This window comes from Neodiprion lecontei, chromosome 6, assembly GCF_021901455.1.
Source record: "Neodiprion lecontei isolate iyNeoLeco1 chromosome 6, iyNeoLeco1.1, whole genome shotgun sequence".
Classification (NCBI taxonomy): Eukaryota; Metazoa; Arthropoda; class Insecta; order Hymenoptera; family Diprionidae; genus Neodiprion; species Neodiprion lecontei.
Genome location: NC_060265.1, coordinates 18,569,966 through 18,585,684, shown reverse-complemented (window position 1 = coordinate 18,585,684; position 15,719 = coordinate 18,569,966). Strand labels below are relative to the sequence as shown.

The 15,719-nt window shown below is 34.3% G+C and overlaps 2 protein-coding genes across 12 annotated transcripts; one reads left to right on the top strand and one right to left on the bottom strand.

The window, feature by feature from the left end:
- The first annotated feature begins 13 nt into the window (after positions 1-13).
- Positions 14-5,818, top strand: LOC107220050 (polyadenylate-binding protein-interacting protein 2). Of its 6 annotated transcripts, none has more exons than XM_015658460.2 (5): positions 14-150; positions 1,427-1,616; positions 1,845-2,036; positions 2,198-2,257; positions 2,325-5,818. In XM_015658460.2, the coding sequence occupies exons 1-5, from the start codon at positions 98-100 to the stop codon at positions 2,328-2,330; spliced, it is 501 nt and encodes a 166-aa protein (XP_015513946.1). In that variant the 5' UTR covers positions 14-97; the 3' UTR covers positions 2,331-5,818. The 6 variants fall into 6 exon arrangements, with proteins under 6 accessions (XP_015513946.1, XP_015513945.1, XP_015513943.1 ...); XM_015658459.2 differs by having other exon boundaries at positions 2,322-5,818; XM_015658457.2 differs by having other exon boundaries at positions 2,198-5,818.
- Positions 3,038-15,311, bottom strand: LOC107220051 (catenin alpha). 6 transcript variants are annotated; one of them, XM_046743761.1, is made up of 9 exons: positions 15,224-15,311; positions 14,164-14,504; positions 13,239-13,971; positions 11,783-11,809; positions 10,729-10,962; positions 10,042-10,644; positions 9,195-9,872; positions 8,555-8,656; positions 3,038-7,330 (listed from the first exon to the last, which is right to left on the bottom strand). In XM_046743761.1, exons 2-9 carry the CDS (start codon positions 14,478-14,480, stop codon positions 7,166-7,168), a joined length of 2,859 nt encoding a protein of 952 aa, XP_046599717.1. In that variant the 5' UTR covers positions 14,481-14,504; positions 15,224-15,311; the 3' UTR covers positions 3,038-7,165. The 6 variants fall into 6 exon arrangements, with proteins under 6 accessions (XP_046599717.1, XP_046599716.1, XP_015513950.1 ...); XM_046743760.1 differs by having other exon boundaries at positions 15,069-15,287; XM_015658464.2 differs by lacking the exon at positions 8,555-8,656 and adding an exon at positions 8,244-8,246 and having other exon boundaries at positions 15,069-15,286.
- Between the last annotated feature and the right edge of the window lie 408 nt (positions 15,312-15,719).

Sequence of the window (15,719 nt, the reverse complement as noted above, 5' to 3'; positions counted from 1 at the left end):
AGAGACCGCACGCTCGCGGCACGAATTCCTACGGTAAAATGCCAGCCAGCGTAAGCGGGAGCAAAGACGACCGGAGCTGCTGCTTTGTTTTGATAAAATGTCAACACCACAGACGTCAGACGGTCGGCCAATCAGCGGTCTCGTTCCAACGTAAATATACTACAGTGATTGGCGCAGAGTCTCGATTGGAGCGTTTCGCCCTTTCAACGCCGTCAGCCCCCGGCTCGATTTTAGAACGGCTCAAAATTCATCCGTTGGGATTAATTGTCAACGTCTGTTTATTCAACGTTGTTGAATAAGTCGCACGCGATACTTGTTGTGACTAACTTGTTGTCCCCAATTCGTGTAATGCTTCGTGCGGTTTTCGTTCGTTAATACATAGGTGGCAGCACCGTACGGATACGCTGCACCGCTAATTCACGCTTTATGACACGTATTTTACCTGAATAACTGCGTAATTCGTATTTTAGACGAGATATTTTGAGGAACGGATTGTAAGGTACGTGGCAGATTAATTATCAGACGCATAACGATTATACATGTGATGGAATTGCATATAACATGTCAATAATTCTCAGTTAAATCGCGAATAACAAAAATGTGTTCAACTCTGCGATTGCTGCGAGCGAAACAGTGAAAAATGGTTGCTTCTTAGTTGATCTGTCAAGTGATATTCGTTGGTTATTTCGTTTTAATATGAATCGGTAGACTAAACTGTGCTAAATTTTGGGTATTCATTGAGTTTCGGTACTAAATTGATGGTAAACTATTCTTCAGTATTTTTATCCAACCGAATATCAGTTTTGTGCATTGCCATAAGTTATATCCATACGTATACATGTGTAAATGCACAAGCGCGTCCGTGAATGCAAAGATATGTGCGTAAATTATTCACTCTCACAGCTGTAGCCTTATATTTTTCTTATTACGCGATGCAACTTCTCAGTGTTTTTTTTTGTTTTCAATGAAGGCGTCTGCAAGGCATCCAAGGTGAATCGGGAATACTCAAGGTTGAATTTGGTCAGCAACCTTTCGAAAATAATTATTACACGGTCACCGTCTCCAATCGGATCATTGTCGAACTTTTTGCTCGTATTTTTTCAGCGTTCAGATAGACGGAGAGAACCGCCTGGCCTCCTTCGCATATTCCCCTCCTCTGCTACGCGAACGGTTTCTAATATTGCCACACAATTGCGAATGGAATTACACATCAGTCCATTTAATTTCGTCGTACGGTCGGTCGTTTGTTCCCGTGAATTACTGGGCTTTGAATGATCTTGATAGATTTCGTTTTCAATAACTGATTAGTTACAATCGACTATTCTTTCAGCTTAAATTCAAATTCAGACGCGCAAACGCGTGAAACCTAAAAAATTAAAACTCTATAGTAGCATCTTATTGTCAGTGTTAAAATAATGTGTTTCAGTGTTGAATACAAAACTGGCATGAAAATGAAGATTCCAACCGGTGGTTCAGGGAACGGCTATTATGGCCATGATAGTGGGGTTATCTCATATCTTGATACTGTCGAGACCGAGGCCGATGTCCAGGCTGCAGGAGATGGAGACTTTTCCGAATATATGTGGATGGAGAACGAAGAAGAATTTGACAAACAGGTACTTGAATTTTAAAAATCGGATGGAATGATTCAAGGTTCTGTAGTTGGTTTGTAACTCTTAAAATCGTTTCTCGTTTGTCGATTCTGAAAGTTACAATTCGATTCATGAACGTTTTATATGTACAGTGTTTGAAATAAAAACTATAACCAAGGAAAACTAAGAAACACTAACTTTTTGGAATTGGTGACAAGTTTGGGGTATCATAGCAAATAAATCATTTTGCAGGTACTACAGCAGCTCGAAGAGGAGGAGTTGATGGAAGAATGCCTGGAAGCTATGTTGGAGGAGGAAAGGCAGCATCAGAGAAATCAAAACTCTGCCGCTTGGTCTACTGCCACAAGTACAGTGGAAAATAATGGTATTGATCTCTGCCAGCAGCTAGGTGGCCTTCGAGTACATGATGACCTTGCAAAGCAGGTATTTACGATACTACTTCAAGAGCAAAATTGATTGGAAAATTATGCGCTTTGCCATCCAACTCCACTAGCCAAGAAATAAAATCATACATAGTTTTTCATCCAAAAGCTGTGGATGCTTTGAAGTAGATATTTTGCAAATGAAAACTGACATGATTCCAGAGTACACTGAATCCGGATGCAGCTGAATTTGTCCCAGCTTACAAACCAGCAATAACATTGGTAAGCGGGCAATCAGAGGTTACTACCGAATCTTCGTAGAGACCCTCCATAATCTTGTTTACAGCAGACATAAGCCTAGAGGAGGTCAAGGAGATGCCCGGAGTCAGCCTGCCACAGTCTGTAATATTAGCAGGAATATGTTGGGATTTGTGCATGATAGCAACTACTGTTACGTACAAATAAACAAATGAATAGATAATGCATGTGATACGAAGGGATATGCTTTCTGTAAAACGCGAAATTAACAACAACAGTTCATGTAATGTTAAGAGAACAGCGTGATGTTTTTGTTTTTGATACAGAAAAGGACACATTACAAAAGCCTATACATATATCTCTGAAAAAACAGTCTACGGTTTACTTTTGCGGGATTATCGTCCATTTCACTATAGGTTACTGTGGTTACTATAGTGTTTAAGATGCGTTTTTTAAACAGATAAAAAACAATGACATTTTTTAATCCATGTACCATTTTTTCTTTTTTTTTTTTTATATCAATATTTTGATTACCTTTCACTTTTCGATCCTTCAAGTGGCTGATTCAAACTGCGTTATTGATATTAATTCACACAAACACATTCAGCAGATCTGTGATAACAGATAAACGTGATTGTTTTAGTGAAAATAGTAAATCATAATTAAATTCGACAAAAAGCCAATTGCCCACGATGATTGTATTTTTGTAAATAGTATTCCAGTTTGGTTTAAAATCATTTGCAAAAAAAGAACGTGCGCGTAATTGATTCCCGACCTCTAACTACTGATAGATTTTTCGAATTGTTTTTGAGAAAAATATTGTTTCAACGTGAGAGACTCTTGGTGGCCCCTCTTGACTCTGTCAATAACAGGATTTAAAACATCCTGTATTCACTTCAAAAACAACTTTGTGAGTGAATAAAAATTCAATTTCGAAATTTCGTACATCATAGAGCGTACGATGAACTAATGCAGGTATTTGAAACGTTCAATAGAGTTGAGTAATGAGTGGGTGTATGTTGAAGTCTTATCCCGAATTCTGATACGTAATATTGTTTTACATTATAGTTATTTATCTACTTAACAGCCGCGAAAAGTAACAAAAATTATTACATCAGATACGTGTTGATGGTGAATATTTTTTTTTATTAATTAATCTTTGGCACTACCTCTTATTTTTCACTTGTTGTCTTCCAGTTAAATTTCAAATAACACTCCAAATTGTTGAACTTCGAAATAAGGTTACTTGAATAACGTTTGCGAGACTGTGATTGAAAGAAGAGAAATATGTGTACATGAATCATAACGTTTACAAGATATCACATTTATTCATTATACTATAGTCATATCAAATCGCTTTTCAATTGGATTTCGGATATTACGATCACTTATTTTGAATTTCCAAAAAAATTCCCTCGAGAGAATTAATTTCTTACTGAAGTTTGTAAGATCCAATAATTACCATGAATTATAAATGATTTTAAAAACTTCATACCATGAAAGAATCCGAATGGAATAGGTGATCGAAAACATTAACAATATGTAACTGTTCTTGGTTATTGTTTCAAATATGCAATAGGAAATTTCATATTAAAAATACCGTATCACGACAGTTGCATGTACTATCCAAATTTTCAACATATTAAAATTTTTACAAACTTTTAATAATCATGTGGGATTAATGGTTAACAAGAATATATCTCCTTGAAGGTTGTAAACTAAGAATATAGATCTACAGTGAAGCAATTTTTAGCTTGTAAGTAGAGTTGTTTAAGATTTTACTACAAGTGTAGAATTTCACTGTGTAATTATCAAATTGAAGGAACATCAATCTTGTGACATCATTGAAGTGTAATGAAATTTTGGCTTGCTGGATAAAGCAATTTGTTTGTTGGCTCCGATTAAATTTTGCATCTTTGTGAAAATAATGAGATTTTTGTGTGTCTTTATGACTAGGATAGGAATTATAAGTAATAAAAAAAATATTAAAATAATAAAAAAGAAAAAAAAGTACAAAAATATCAAAAGTGAAAATAAAAATACTCCAATTCAATCGATGGAATCGTAGTTTTTTTTTTTACATAACCGATATATATACATTTAATAAAAAGCTTTAAGCGATTACCTGTGGCAGTTATCCGAGTGCAAAACTATTATGTGAATGAATTGTTATCAAAGAAATTGTAAAATTGGTATAGGAATAGTTCATTTTATTTGATATATCATTATCATTATTACTACTATTAATCTAGTTATGTATTTCATTTTTCGCCAATGATTTTGACATTTGTGATTTTTTTTCACTGCATCCCTTATTTTCTTCTACATAGCATTTAACATGTAGCATAAAATATATTGCAGATGAATGTACGTATTAAAATAGAGCTGAATCATAATTAAATCGTGCACATTTTTTTAGACGCATCTCTTCCACTCCTACAGTCCATCTATCAATGTCTCTCTTATCGAATTGTGGTCTTTTTTCAATACTATAAAAAACGTCTATTTGTCACTATAATTTCATTATAACAACTGTTCGATGAATTCAATTAGGGAATAAATCACTGCGTTCCATTCTGTGTATTCAGATTTGGTATTACGAAAGACTTGATATGTTATGTAAAAATTTATTATAGAATCCAATTTTTGTTACAATCGAATATATAGTAGGTATGTAGATAGTTGCTAAAAGTAAAAAAAAAATACGAAAATGGTTCAACAAATCTGAGTCTATATATGATAGTACATTTTAACTCACAGCTACGTTTTGAAAGAAAACGAAATTGCAGCCACAGCTCTTTGTTTCCATTACAACATGGAATGGATGATCAATTTTACTTATTGTACTGTAAAATACTGTGCATTACGTGAAATAGTATATTCAATAATGTATTCAAACTTTACTGCAATATGCCCATAGTGGTTTTTATACACGATACTTTGCTTAATATTGTGTATGACCAACCAAACACTGGGGTACTTAGCTATTATAAACCATTCTGCGAAATTGCAAAAACAAACTGAAGTCATGTGTAGAGTGGACAAAGCAGTTTGCCAGACTGGGTACTGAATTACTGTAAACGATTTGTGTGTAATCGAAGTCACACCACAACAGTAAATGATAATTCTGAACAACTCTACCTAAATCCGTACCAGAACCCTGGTGAGCTATGTATGACGAGCTATATCTATCCCAAAAACAATAGTATGTGCCGCAATTAGTGCTATACCGACCAATATTGATTACGTAAAGTTGGATTCATTTTTTGTTCAGGTTAAAATAATTCCTTATATTTAATATAAAATAATTTGTAAATAATTAATCTTTACCCATAAATATAAACTCACATTCACTTATATACAATTACTGAATCAGCAGTCTCATAAATGGGATGCAATACTGCTCTCAAAGTGATATCATATGTACGGAATATGTAATACTATATGTATACAACCCAAGTTTATGAGTGCAAACTAATTTATTCAACATAACACAAACTATTCAAAGAAATGAGGATTTTCGAACTTTGCTATTTTCAATCTGTTACACACTAGACAATTACGACTGTGAATATCACCTTTTGTTTTGTATTTGAAAAATTATATTCACGACTTATTGTGCACACTTTCTTGTTTCAACAAATCTATTCTGACGTTTTCCACTTCGTCTATATTGTTTTGAGACGTTAGCAAATTGGAATAGCAATAAAAATGAATTCAAGGAAGTACCAGATCTTGACACGCAAAATCTAAAATATGAGGGATAAATTTGCGCAGTAAGTATCGCAACTTTTTCGCTGCAAAGGAGTTTACAAGTTAAGAGAAAGAATTTCCCCTTCTAAATTATTCCTACAAAACCCTACCTGTAAGAGCATAAATAACTTTTATGTCAGGAGTATATTTAATACTAGATGATATAGTGTGGTCTGAGACATACCCGTTGTTTATGGAAAGAATTTTTTGGCTAACCAAATCGATAATAAAACTTATTGAAGCTTATTTTGAGAATGGCATTTTTATTTCAATTGTTTATAGGAAAATGACACAAAAATATTATTAAAAAATAATAATAATAATAATAATAAAAAAAACAACCACAAGTATCACGCCGTGGCGAAAAATGTCTTTAGTTTCATTTTTTGAAATATATGTCATTAGAAAAGGTAGAGATAATCTATGATATAGGAGTATAATCATCTGGAAATACTGATGAGTGATTTTATTAGATCACAAGTTATGTTATATCTTGTGTGACATTGGTTTCGAAATTGAAAAATATTTTTGAAATTTACTATTACGCTGTTTTCGCAAAAGTTTTGGCGTATGAAATAACAAATAGTTATAAATTCTCGAAATGTCATTCCAAAACAAGTAAATTTCAGTCCTGAGTATAGTTATTAGTACATACTACTTATTATTCATCTTGTGAATGTATTTCGTTACTTAAATAAGTTACTTTATCTGTAAAATATTCGTAGGAATATTGATTCTTCGAAAATCATCACATCCCAAAGCAAGTATAAAATATTGTTATTCGAAGTATTGAAAGAGCATCCAATATTTAAATACATATTCTACTTGGTAATATAAATCAACAATTTATCATGTTGGCTTTATTAAAATGATATAATTAGTTCCAATTTTTCTTTTTCTTCAACATGGGTTGAAAAAATCTTTGTTATTAATAATTTAAAAATATTTTTGCTCAGATTGAATTGTTCAACACTTTACCATGAATTAATGAAAACCATGTACCAGATGGAACAACCAAACTATCTCTTATTATTTACCAGCACTCGTTTGGTATCCAAAATTCATTCTTCTTTATTAGTACTAAAATATTTGTGTTCCCTCTTAAATAAAAATGTCAAACTAAACATTCATCTCTTGGTTACGCTTTTTTTCTTTACTCAATCATCAATAAATTATAATCTAAACACTCTCGGTCGGGCTCTGGAATTCAGAAAGAGCATGAATGGGATTTTGAACTTTCTTCTGGGATCCTTTTCTCACTTTGGCCCTAACTTCTTCCGGTCGCTCTGGACGAACTAAAGGTTTTTTCTCTGGTGCCTTCATCTTCCATACGACGATAGGAGACTGTTGAGAAATCAAAGATGAAATCGATCAGTGAACACAATAAAGCGGAAAAAAATCAGTTGAGAAATATCCTCAAATCATTAAGAGTCAAGCATACCCATTTCTTTTTGTACAAGTGATTTTCGAAATTGAAAAGGTATTTATCGAATAATTGATGTGAAAATTATTTCTTCGATAAGAATATTTGTTGTAAATAAAGTCCGCTAATTTTGGGTCCGCAATGTCGAGGGAATCATTGCCTTTGACGATATTCGTCACGTTTATTCGAATTTTGGCATAGACTAAAGATTGCTGTTATTACAGATGCTGGTAATTTTATTTTAGCTCTATACAGATTCTTGGCACTCGTAAGATACAAAATGTTATTTTGCGCCAAAGAACATGGTAGCTACAGCAGCTGAAGTATAATTTTACAATGAACTGAATTTTGTTAATGGAGAATTTTTACTATGAAAATCAGTACCCATGTGCATGTATTGCGAAAAGAAATAGTTATGGATAATTCTTGACGTCAATTTTTAACCTTGACTTCATAACACATTGAGTGTTATGTATTTTAGTTTGTGTGCACATTTTAACATGTAACAAGAAACGAAATTGACACAAACATATGTATATTTTTAATGAGTCAGAAAATATTGGCTAAGGCTGCAATATTAATTTTCAAATTTGAAATCTAATCTAAACATTTAGGTAATGCAATGCTTCGTAAGAATAATGCTACTTATAGTTTTAGCTCAAAATTAAACACATATCAGAATATATTGAAAATATTCATCTTGTTTATCAAATCATTATCAAAATTTGAGAGAAGCTAAGAGATTTGAATTAAGCTAAAATTTTGTCAGATATGGATGTTAATAACCACACATTCGTAATGTTATTTACTAACAATAAAATTATTGGTACTTACATACTGTAAAATCCATAACAGTTAGTAAACAACAGATAAAGCCTCTATCAGCATTGTAGTTGGTATTAAGCAGTTCTAAGTATTAATTATGTATAATTTTCTAAGTGAAACGTTGAAATCTAATCACAGCGGAAACTTGAATGCTCTCATTATAACATGTATTAAATAGTCGTCTAATAAAAAAGGTATATAATCTAAAATTCTTAATCATCTCTGGATTCTGATTAAACGGTTCACTTGGTCTGTATTGTACAACTGTAACTGCGGGGGTTATTGGCGCAAATGAGAACATGGATGGGTTTGGTATATACCAAATAAACAGAGTAGAGAATGGACAGGCTGTGGGATACAGGTAGGTACAGCGCGGTCGGCTTTTGTGGCCATCGTATCTCTTTCCCATTGTCTTCGATTGTCTACAAACAGTGTTGATTTTATTTTTTACTTCATTTTTCTATGCAAAATCAATATTGAAATTAAATGATGAATGATATGAAAATTGACATAGTCAAACCACATGAAATTTACTTGCCAAACAAACAGCAACAATTTTAATCATATTCTCCACAAAATTTTACTAAATTATTACCGCTATGCCTCTCTATTCTCTATAAGCTGTTATTTGAAATATGCAGAGAATCAGATTGACCAGATTGAGCATGGAAAATTCAGGTATACCTGCTATCATATATTAAGCACTAATTAGTTATATTGAAGAAAAAAAATTTCAATTAAGTTGCTAAAAACAATGTACAGTAGTCGTAAGTAAGCATTGAAGCTTTTATTATCTTCTTCTTGCCCATCAGTAGTTCAGGCGATGAAAGATTAAGCGTATGAAAGTTTTGACCATTCCAATTTTGAAATGGCCATTTCACGATTACTATGTGTATAATTATATTCGAAACTAGGATCTGGTAGCATGTAATATCGGTAAGTAAAAACTGTTATTCTTACCGTAACAGTAGATTGTCTGGGATATTTAGTAGACGCAACATAGGAGGCTTTCACGGTGAGGACAACGGCATTCATCAAATTCTTTGCTGCTTGAATAAGCGACGTTGCGCTGTCTAAACCAGAAACGATCAATTCTCCACTGATGTTCTGTACATCAGCTTTCACTTTGCTTGTAATATTCATTTGATGACAGTAAAGTGCGATCCGTTGTAAATAAGCGAGCAGATCTTTTTTAGTTGAACTCTCTGGACATTGATCTGCTATCTGTCTGGTTAATTTATCCAATTTTGTTCCCGCCTCTGAAATTTTCTTTGCTGCATTTATCACGTCCATTGTAGTTTTCAACGGACCACGTCCTCGTGTGAAATCTGTCATTTCCATCATAATCATACACATGTGTTTTGCGAGAACAATTATATCATTCCCGGCGTCATCCCATTTGGCAACTTCCCTGTCAAACTTTAATTTTTCACTCTTGAAAAATTCCACTTGCTGGAGAATCTTCTGTTTATCTTCTTCAGTCATTTTACGCATAGCCTCTCGGGCAGTGGTGATACCACTGATATCGGGATACTCATCTACACCATGTTCTCCGGTTTGAGCACTCGATTTACTTCGAGTTTCTAAAGTGTAATGTTCATCAAGTTCTACATCTTCTGGATCTAGATCTTCGTCAGCCTAAAAGAAAATGTGGAATCTCAAACAGGTGAAGATTCAGTATACTAAAATGTGACAATAGAAAAGCAGTAATTTTATAACAAAGAAACTAATTATGCAGGCATATTGATACTTTTGAAAAATCAGAATGATTGACTAGTTAATATAATATGTCAATATGCTCACTTACTCGATTCATCAACACAGCACGTCTGATTTCCCGCACTCCATCGTAAACTAGTCTAGATGCATCAATAAAATCATTTTCATCAACATCTTTAGCTGGGTTACTTCCTAAAGCATCGACTGCAACTTCTACTCTTTGTGCAAACTTTGGCATAACCTGTTCTCGCAAAACTTTAACAGCTTCGAGGACTCTCTTGGTATAAATGCACGGCTCGTAATTATCCATCTCAGCTTGAACGACGTTGCAAACTCTGGCAGATCTCCCCCTGATAGCTCCAGCAGTTCTATCTAAAGTATCTGCATCACCTTCTTGCAAAGCTAACACACATTTATTGACATCTTCCAGGATGTGATTTTCAGAAACTGCCAAGAAGTCATCGATCGTAGTTATGTCATCGACAGCTTCAGTAAGAACGCGAACTTGATTTTCCCAAGCTTGGCGAAACACTTCCATATTATCAAGTGCTACTTTAGAACGAGGACGAGCAGCCAATACACGTGCAGCATTTATTACTTGAGGACACAGATTCTCAATCTGCGCTGCTGCATAACGAACCATTTTTACTCCATCTTCATTTCCAGACATACTACAGACCAAGTTTGCTACCTACAACGAAAATATACTTTAAAAAATCAAAATATATGTGATAAAATCAATTCGGCATTTTAAGACAGTAGAGTAGAAGCTCACCTCAACAAGTTTATTGGCATGCTCGGTGAAAACTAAAGCGTATTCTTCGACTTCTTTGTCTCTTCCATTCCTAGCAGCTTCGATAAGAACAAGCAGTGGAACACTTGTCTCAAGGAAACTGTCTGACACGTGATCAACAACAGCTTTACGTAGCTGCCGGCGCAAGTCACGTGTCTTTCTACACATGTGATCTATTGCTCGTTCCAAGCCTTCGGTTTGTTCTTTTACGCCCATCTGCAGAAGCATTTAATAACCATTATTTCGACTTTCATAGTTACTAGAAATTGTTCCAGATAATTATTTAGAAGATTATACATGTTAAATTGAATTTTGTTGTGAAATTTTCAAACTTTCGATGAAATTTACATTTTTTTAAAAATTAATCCATGTGTATAGTTTTTAATTTTTTATCGCTACAACTGTAATGTGGAAAAAAAATTATTTTCAATATTACAAATTTAAGCACAATGTGGAATTTATTGGTAAAGCTGTATTTTGTACATCAATGCTGTGCATACTGCTGTATTATGTATGCTGTGCATGTGTGAAATTCAAGCATTACTCTTCCCAGTATTACATTGTTTCGATTTTTCTTTTATAACTAGCGATAGGTAAACTCAAACATTTATATTTATTTATTCATTGCAGTAAAATATAAGCAGGGTGGCAGATAAAAAAAAAATGTTACAGGCAATTCAATCTTTATATCTGTGAGTAGACTAACAATGCATGACGTTTATAAGGGAATGTGGCACATTTTAAATATTGTGAGGATTGTAATGAGAAAAAGAGGATATATAGAAGAAGGTAAAATTGGGGGAAAAAAAAAAAAAAAAAAAACCAGGAACGACTGAACAAATAGTTACTTATTAGTGCGTATTGAAAATAGAAGTCAGTATATCGATTAGTTATAGCATGGGGTTGTAAGATGCGGTTGTGAGTGGTGAGTACACCCGGATATTTCAATAACCAGCAAATTGTATGAAGAAAGTACAGTTAATAAATAATATTTAATAGAAATGCAGGAGACAAACAGGGTCGGCTGAATATTTACCCGTTTCCCACCCCGAGCGAGCTGTAACTGTGATCGCCAACAGAAATAAATCAATATAATAAATGTAATGACAATGAAAGACTCAGACTAATTATGCACACCTTTGGCAATATAAATAACACATTAAAATGCAGATTTACACTTGCTCATAAAAAAACTTTACTATTTTCATGTGTTTATGTAACTAACATTACTTCTTTTTTCACTTCAAACAGATTTAATGTACCACTGGTTATCCATCAGTGCATTTATCTATATTTTTTTTAATTTTCGAACCTTAAAGAACTTATACTCAATAATAATAATCAATAACGTTATTTTATGCAGCTTCGAACTAAGTAGAACGTTAGAAAGTGATTGATATTCTGAAAAAAAACTTGTAATATGTCAAAAACAAAAGCTCGAAATTGCGACAAAGAGATAAACTGACAAGAGGTAAAATGTAACTAGCATATTTGGTCTGAGTGCCTTCATAATGTTGTAAATGTTTACAAACTATAATTCAAAATGTAATTGATACTTTAAATGACGAATTCTCAGCTGTATTTCTATCCTGAAATTGTTTTGGGATAAAAAATGATACAGAAGGGGACTTTCAAATTATGCGATAAAAGACACGATAAGCGTCGTTGTCTAATTATTCTTTTCTTTAGGGGACACATCAGCAAAACTCGAAGATTTGTCGATTGACATCAAATTTTAACCATCAACAAAGATTCACACCAGTTTGGATTTATTGCATTGAGTGTGTTAAATATTGGTTTCAATGTTGTCGAAACTTTGTGTTCTCGAAGAGACTTTTTGCATAGCAATTTGTTTCGTTAAAATGGTCATTAATTGCATAGCTATCTTTGTAGCACAAGTAAGAAAGGTTGTTATTTTTTTTTTTTTTTTTTTCAATTTTACTTCTCATTTGATGATCAATTATCAAACTGTGCCAATAATATGTAGAACAAAGTTTAAATGATAAAAGAATAAAATAAATATCTTAAGAATTAAAATCAAAATTATTTCTAAAATTAAATGTGACCAAATCAGCACACTTTCTTCAATTGAAAATTAGTGTGACTATTCTCAATAGCAAGAAACTGACATAATTTCATAGTAGATTATCAAATTGCGATTTGGATAGTAACTTTCCTGCTTGATCTTACCAGGACAGCTATGAAGTCATTTCAAATTTTAGTGAAAGGTTGATGAAACGAGAAAATCAAAGATCACTAATTTTTGAAATTGTGTAAACCAATATCTAGAAACATACTGTGTACAATCAATCCAAATAAATATAAAAAGATTTGGTTTGCGAAACCTTATTGGTGGGGAAAATATCATTGCGATTGAAATAATTTGGAATCGCAGTGAGATCTCCCTTTAAAATCAAATAACTGATAAGTTAAAGAATCTCATGATGTTTGAATGTCGATAAAAGTTGTAAATTAGACATATTAATACTTACGTTGTTCATGTATTCGCTGAGTAGATCTTGCAGTGCTTGTCTAACTGCGTTGCACTCAGCAACAATCCGTTCCCTGCGCTCATCTCTTGTACATGAAGAATCAGCCATGAGTGCAGCTCCACTAATAATGCTTTCCAACCTTTCCTCCAGACTGGGACGAGTGCGTACTTCGTTATAAGCCAGGGGTGACATTGCCATTCTTTCATCAAAATCATCAAGAGCTGCAGCCAACTCTCCTGGTCCATCATACGGATGCTGGCCATCTGTTGGTGTTTTCCCCTGTGCTACATCATTTATAGTATTAACAGCCTCGCAGACTTGTTTCAAAACGTAATCTCTGTTAGCTTTAGCAGCAGCTAGTTCTGGGTGTCGAACGTAGACTTTAGAAGCTGTTAAAAGCATCGTTGAATGTTTCTTGAGAACAGCCCTGGCAGCTGCTAAGTCATCACGAAGTTGGGGATCTTTAAGTTCTTGCTGACGTTTAGCTGCTTGATTCATAAGCTCTGAGGCATTTCTGCCAAACTGCTTGATATTCTCCAATAGCTCGCCTTGGGAAGAAGCATTTTTCAACTTCTCTAAATCGTCTTCAACCACATGCAGAGATTTTAAAAGCAAATGCACATCAACCATGTCTGCCAATATTAGAAGACGTGTGACAGCAGATAGAAGATTCCTTGCTGCACGTACCATGTTACCTCGCTTCAGCGAAGAACAAGGATCTTCTGAAAACTCCCTGAATTAAAAAGTTAAAACTTCGAATAAACTGAATAGACCAAATCTTTGAATATCTGTGAAATATTACTGTATTAAATTAAATACAATTAATTCAACAAAGAACTTAAGAAAACTAGGTTTGATAGTTATGAAAAACTTTTCTCAAACTTCTACAAGTTTCAATCAACAAAATTAATTCAACTGTACTGACCGAGCAGCAATGCTCATCGCAGCTCCTGTTTTTCTCACTTCTTCAACGGCACTAAGCATTTCAGCCGTAATATCAGGATTTTCATATGCTATCTGCTCTCCCTTTTCAATGAAGTTAGTTGTAGCTTTTTCAACTGTTCCAACCAAGGCACTGGCACGTTTAGATTTGCCCTTCTTCTTTTTGCTTGGACCTTTGGTATTAACTAAAGTAGTTACTTGCAGAACTAATGGCTCCAACGTTTTTTCTACAGACATTGTTCGAATCTCCAAATTCTTGGGATCCCATTTTAATGTTATTGGCCCAAAGTGATCCGACATTTTTACTCCTTATCGAGTACTGCTCTGAAATAGTAAATTGGGGTTCGGTTATTGATTTGCCTATGAAACTGATGACCTCAATTTTCAGACTACGTAATGTAGATGATCATAAGAAGCAGGTTTCGGAAGTCAATCAATGAGTATGCTACCAAAGTTAGTGACTAAGTAAGGAAATGTCAAATCGTCAGTGAAGTCTACACATCAATCTGGAGTTGAGACTTGAACTTTTATTTTTATTACACAGCGCGTTTCCTGAGGCTGAATTTTAAACTTGAATACGAAGATAACTGATAAAATGTATCCAGGATAACTTTGAAGATTGAAGTCGTTAAGAATTGCAGAAGCTCAGAACTGAATAAACTTTTCAAAACCAATTAGGCAGCATGAGTACTTTCAGGATTTCCAAAGTGATTTTTAAATTCCACATTTATCACTGGAAAATGGGTGCATACACAAAGTCAAATGGAATATCAAAGGGACTGATAAAAAGTTCCAGGAATGCATCTTGACTCATCATACGAAAATGCATTAGCTAATGTTGAGTATCACAACCAATGGGCGACACAATCGCCTCGCTATTATACTGACCTTCATAAGATACGAAAAACTAACTGTTCGCACTTTTCACAATCACTAGTGATAAATTTATATTTTACTTGAACTCTAATTGCAATCGATTTATCTACTTGCTGATGACCAGTTTTACCACGAGAAGCTTGATGTCACCTCGATTTATCACACACCTTTCGTTCATGACGTCATTGCTGTCTTCAATCGGAAATGGTGCGGCAGGCGCAGGGAGGGGAGCACGGTCTACGCCCGAACCAGGGACGAAGAGATACAAAGAATATGAGCGACATTTTACCTAAGCAGAATTTTAATCATCCAACCGGGTTTTCAGCAGTTGGTCTCAGAGCGAATAGAAATCCGTCTACTATAGAAGGTGACGAATCACATACACCTGGTAGTAGTGATTGGCTGCAACCACTCGTGTGTACATGCGACCGGCCCGCTGTGACGTCAACGGCACTCCCAACTATTTCTAGATGCTAGACACTAGATTCGATCGCGCAGATACAGCTAGATGCACAGTCGGTAGCACGGTCTTACATACAGGGTCTGGGAACTTTGGTGGTCGGGATGTGTTCTCTTATTGAAGCACTGGCCGTTTCGCCTAGTGACCACGTGTGTCGCTGCTATTGAGGGATCCAGGCTGTGCGAAAGAAATGGAAGCAGTTT